This window comes from Lactuca sativa, chromosome 4 (assembly GCF_002870075.4).
Source record: "Lactuca sativa cultivar Salinas chromosome 4, Lsat_Salinas_v11, whole genome shotgun sequence".
NCBI lineage: Eukaryota > Viridiplantae > Streptophyta > Magnoliopsida > Asterales > Asteraceae > Lactuca > Lactuca sativa.
Genome location: NC_056626.2, coordinates 230,146,227 through 230,151,842, shown reverse-complemented (window position 1 = coordinate 230,151,842; position 5,616 = coordinate 230,146,227). Strand labels below are relative to the sequence as shown.

The window sequence follows — 5,616 nt, the reverse complement described above, 5'->3', positions numbered from 1 at the left end:
AGAAAACTAGTTTATAAGCTATTTTTTTGGCTTGCCAAACATGTAAAAAAAAACTCAAAAAATAAAGTAATTTATCAACTAATTGTGATGCGCAAAATATAGCCATAGTTTTATACATATAATAAATAAGTAACTTTAGGGACATTTGACATATTTATGGCTTTCTAACTATCTAATTTTCCGTTCATATCCAAATGTCTTCGATTTAAGGAAGCTGCAACATCCTTTTATTTTTGGAAAATTTAATACTTACTTGTTCTTATTTGATATTTTTAATCATTTTTTTTTTAAACGACTAACGTAACTTCTAAATAATATTCATAAATACTAGCCATAAACTACATCTTTTGTCTATGGGAGGTGATTTTTCCACCGAAATTTTTTATTAGTCTACTAAAAAAAATGTTTGCTGACATTTATACCATTTTATATAATTAATGATTAATAAACAATAAAAAATAAAGATCATTGGTTTCCTTTTTATACCCATTAGCTATTCTACATAATCACAAAAAGAAACAACCACAACAAATGATTCAATTCATCCTGCAAGTTCAAAGGTTCATCATACAAGAAACTTGCACTTGCTAAGTGTTTTTTTTTTCAAAGGTTCATCACGTCGTAAACTTATCATTGCAAAATAACCACAAAAGTGATTTGAGTCTACATGCACAACATTGAAAAACTAAGCAATATTGATCGGTGATAATTAAATTAAGATAACAATTAGAGGCTAAAAAGGAACTTCCGATAATCAAAAAACAACCTACCTCATCAAATTATCTTCAGACGAACACACAAACACACACATATATTGATCGGTAATTGCCGATGAATGCACATCGAAATTGTAGAGACACACCGACGAATAGTCTACATCAAGGAGGGACCTTCAATTGGAGCAAACTGATGGGAATTGCAGATGAACACACATATACACCCATCGACTGGATCATATGACGGGAACACACACATCCACCAATTGCTTTTTGGATGAATGATGGGAAGAGATCCTCAATTTTTAGAGCATATAGACGAGAATTCCAAGTCACGAAGTTGTGCTGAAGCGGAAGTATGAAGCAACAGAGATGAATATAAGTTCACTCCATTTGAAACCGGGAGGAAGAAGTAGCCGTTGAAGAGTGAAAAAGCAACACCAAAGGAAGAATGAAACGTTCGTATTCTCTCTTCGTTCATCATTTGGAAATTATGATCTTTTTCTTTTTCATTATTTGTTAATTAAATTAAAGGGTATAAATGTTCGTATACATTTTTTTCATGAATGAAGTAAAATTAACTCTATGTGAAAGAATCATAATCTCTGTAATGAAACTTAAATCCTGGAGAGACGCCATAAGACTTTAATTATGTAAGAATAAATTACACAAAACGTCCATCGACCAGACGTTAAAAAGCACATTCAGTCCATATTTTCAAAAATTAACTTGGATCGTCCCTCGTTTGGTTAAAAGTTGCACATGTCATCCCTCGTTAGTTTAAATTTACACGTTTCATCCCTTACGAGACATGAAATGACTATTTTGCCATTTTTATTTTATTTTTGATTTATTTTATTTTTCTTACAACTAATAATAATATACAAAATAAAATAAAAACCTTATCCCTCCCACCTTATCTAACCCCTTCCCTTCTAAACCCACTTTCCGCTAAAGCAAAATCATCACCACCACCAGACAAGTTAGCACCACTAATGACCACCGTCGGACCACCACACACCATGGTTGGCCACCACCTCTTTTTCTTTCAAAAACACCGTCGATAACCCCTTATCCCCTCCTTCTTACCAAGGGTCCTAAAGCCACCACCGTCGACCACCAGGCCTTGTAGAAACACCAGCCGAAGCAAGAAAGACGGAAACACCAACATCACCACCTATTCGCAGATCTACACTCCACGTGGTGTTAGATTTGGTTTTTTTCCAAAGAGGTGAGTAACGGCAGACTTGATTTCTTCAAGGTTGAAACTCGGTCGAGTTTGATTCAACACAGAACCGTCTCATATTACTCTGGCGGAATGTACCTCCGATTATGGATGAAAGTGGGTCCAAACCCGGACCGGATGGACCCGAACCCGGAAAACCCGGAACCGGTTAACGGGATTTTGTAGAACCGGAAACCGGACCGGTATATAGGAACTGGTTCTGGTTCGGTTCCGGGTAAAGTGGGTCTAGAACCGGAAAACTCGGAAACATCAAAGTGGGTAGGTTGGAACCGGATAAAGTGGGTTTAGAACCGGAAAAGCCAGAAAAAACGGAATTTTTTGGTAATTACTTACTACTTAGTGGGTTAAACTTTGAAAATTTTCATATTGATATCCCGACTTTGGGTGACTGTAACTCATTGGATATGAAACCAAAATTAATAAAAGTATAGTCTAAAATCATGTACAAACTCTAAAATACACTCTGGAAATAACCGCATGTCAATCCAACTTTAAATGAATGATATTTTCATGTGTTAACATTTTCACATAATACAAAATACAAAAACAAATAGCTGAAAAGTTGAAAATTTTCAGTTTTGATATCCCGACTTCGGAGGCTGTAAATCATTGAATGTTAAACCAAAAATGACAAAATTATAGTCTAAACTCATGTACAAACTGTAAACTCCAAGTTGGAAAAAACCACATGTCAATCCGACTTCAAACGAATTAGATATACATGTTTTAAAACTTTCACCGAATACAAAAAAATTGAAAAACTAAAAACTTCCAGCTTTAATATATCGACTTTGGAGGACTGTAAGTCAATGAATATAATACTAGAAATGGCAAATTTATAGTCTAAAATCATGTACAAACTCTAAACTACATGTTGGAAAAACCGCATGTCAATCGGAGTTGAAACAGATGAGATATATATCTTTTAAACGTTTCACAAAAACAAGTTTCGGCCCTAAAAGGGGTTCCGGTTCCAAACATCGGTTCTGGTTTTTAGATCCGGTTTACCCGGACCCGATGGACCCAAACTCGGATTACCCGGAACCCGGATAAAGCCAATTTTTAAACCCGGAACCGAAATCGGTTCTATATATTCCGGTTCTAACGGTTCCGCTCTGGTTTTCCAGTTCTAAATCTCATCCCTACCTCCGATCTAGGGTTTCAAACGGACGTAGAGGCGAAAAAAAGTAGATTCATTCTTCCATTTCTGTCAGGCGAGGGGTGCGGGAGAAAATGGTGATGGTTGTGCGCAGATGAAGGGGGTGGTGGTTTTGAACGCAGATGGAGGCGGTGATGGTTGCTACAATGATGACAAAGAAAGAAAGAGAAGAGATGTGTGGTTGTGGTTTCCGACAACTTCATGGTTGTCGGCGACTTCGTGAATGGTGTGCAAATCTTAGACGATGGTGGACATGCGGCGAATGGAGAAGTAGAGATGGAGCGGTGGATGGTGGCCTTCATCTAGAGACCTGGTTTCAATGATGTAGAAGGAAAGGGGGAAATGAAGGGGAAGGGGGAGCCGGGAGGTGTGGGTTGATTGGTAGGGTATTTTGTTTTGTTTTGTTTTTTTTTTGTAATCTAAAAAAATGATAAATACATACTAAAAATTAAAAAAGAAATTATTAAGGGTAAAAATGTCATTTTATGTCCACAAGGACGACTCGAATGAAAAACAATTATACAGGGACGGTCCGAGTTAATTTTTGAAAATAGGAACTCAACGTGCTTTTTGGCACCTAGACGATGGACGATTCGTGTAATTTACTCATCTACCCTAATAAATAATGATGATTTTGGCACATGTCATCTTCTAATGTATTATGCCACATGTCATTTTGTTGATTAAATGATATCCACATGTCATTTTATGGTTTTTTCATTTAATAAAATTTCATATAATATTTAAATGTAATAAATATATAATAAATGCATATCAAATTTATTAATGCAACTTTCTTTATAATTTCATTACTTCTAAATTAAATCCAATTATTTTAATTGTTTATTTATTTAAATTATTTTTATAAATTTAAATGATAAATAAATACTTCATCTACCCTAATTAAATAAAAAAAATTTATAAATTCAAATTTTCTTAGGTGTTTATTTTTTTAGATAAACTAATGTATCACATAGGTGTAACAACTAGTTATGTAATAAATATGTATTAAATCTATTCCAGATATGATAGTTAATATATATATATATTTTTCAAGAAAATACTAAATAATAACAACAATAACAATTTTTAGAAAAACATAAAATGAGTTAGTCAAGCTTCAAATTGAACAATATTGGGCACGCAACTCAAGAAGCAATCCTCAAATCCTGTTTACATCTAAAGACACCGTCAACGATTAGCGATAGCGTCAAATTCGATCATCGCCGTCGCCTCCCGCACCTCCTCCGCCATGGAACCCCATTCATCGGACCTTTCATCTTCACTAATCAAAACAAAATCAAACCCCACCAAAGTCAACCGAGACTTCCTACTCCACCTCGAAGCATACCTTTCCAAACGCGACGGCGTCGACAAGCTCCTCAAGATCTCCCGATACGCCACCAAAATCATCCTATCCTCCGACTCCATACCCACCACCCACCCCCTCCACCGCCGCCTCAAGAGCTTCGAATCCAGCGTCGGACTCAGCCGTAAAGCCTTCCGCCTCGGCAAATTCATCCAAGACGTCAATTCCTTCCGCTCTGCAAAACTCGAAACCAGACAAGATATTATACTCGCCGTCATCGCGTACGGCGGCGAGGGTTTGTATTATTTCGTCGAACAGTTCGTTTGGTTAGCGAAATCAGGGCTCATCGATGGCAAGCACTCTCGAAATCTACAAATAATTAGTGCGTGGGCTGAATTTATTGGATACATCGGAAGTATTAGTTTGAAAACTAGGGATTTGAAGGGGATTTCGAAGGATGAAGCTTGTTTGCTATCGAGTATCGAAATTATGGATACGAGAGGAGATTCTACGAAAAGCGAAGAGGAGAAGTTGAAGAAATTGAGGGAAAAGAAGTTATTGAAGAAGCTTTCGGTGGTTCAAGATGTGGCGGATGGATTGATGGCAGTGGCTGATATTCGCGACGGCAAGGGGCGGCTTTCTGGACCGCTACTGATGGCATCGGCGGGGATGTTGTCGGCGATCATTAGTACCCACAAGAATTGGTTATCTTGCTAACGATCGCCGGCGATCATCGATACCAATAAAGGTTATGCTGATGATTAAACTACAAGTCACAATTGGGGACAAAATTTCTTAAATATGAATTTGTTTAAATTTTATTTTAGAATTTATAGAATATGCATTGTAATGGGTATTATTTTTTATATATTTTTAACATATGGATTTGCATAATGATGGAATTTATTACCAAATCAAAGACTCATTGTTGAACACTTGAACTATCATTACTTTTTGTTCATTTTACACATTGTAAATAATTAAATATCATTAAATAATGTTATTAAATTAAAAAATAGCCTATGATTGGAATTAAAATGTTTAGTTGTCTAAGAAACCATTGTTTTGATACTACGGATTGCTTTTGTAGCATTTGTTTCGGTAGTGGAACATCGCAAAACAAAAAGGCTAGAACAATTTTTATTAAATTGGAAAATGAATTAAACTTGTAATGTGTTGTGGTTGT

General features: G+C 35.9%; 1 protein-coding gene across 1 annotated transcript; it reads left to right on the top strand.

The window, feature by feature from the left end:
- Positions 1–4,198: 4,198 nt before the first annotated feature.
- On the top strand, positions 4,199–5,324 carry LOC111913810 (peroxisomal membrane protein 11A). Its single transcript, XM_023909525.3, has one exon. It carries the CDS (start codon positions 4,374–4,376, stop codon positions 5,145–5,147), a length of 774 nt encoding a protein of 257 aa, XP_023765293.2. The 5' UTR covers positions 4,199–4,373; the 3' UTR covers positions 5,148–5,324.
- The last annotated feature ends 292 nt before the right edge of the window (positions 5,325–5,616 follow it).

Bases quoted from the DNA above. Each gene is read 5' to 3' on its own strand.
- LOC111913810 (XM_023909525.3), top strand. From the start codon at position 4,374: ATGGAACCCCATTCATCGGACCTTTCATCTTCACTAATCAAAACAAAA.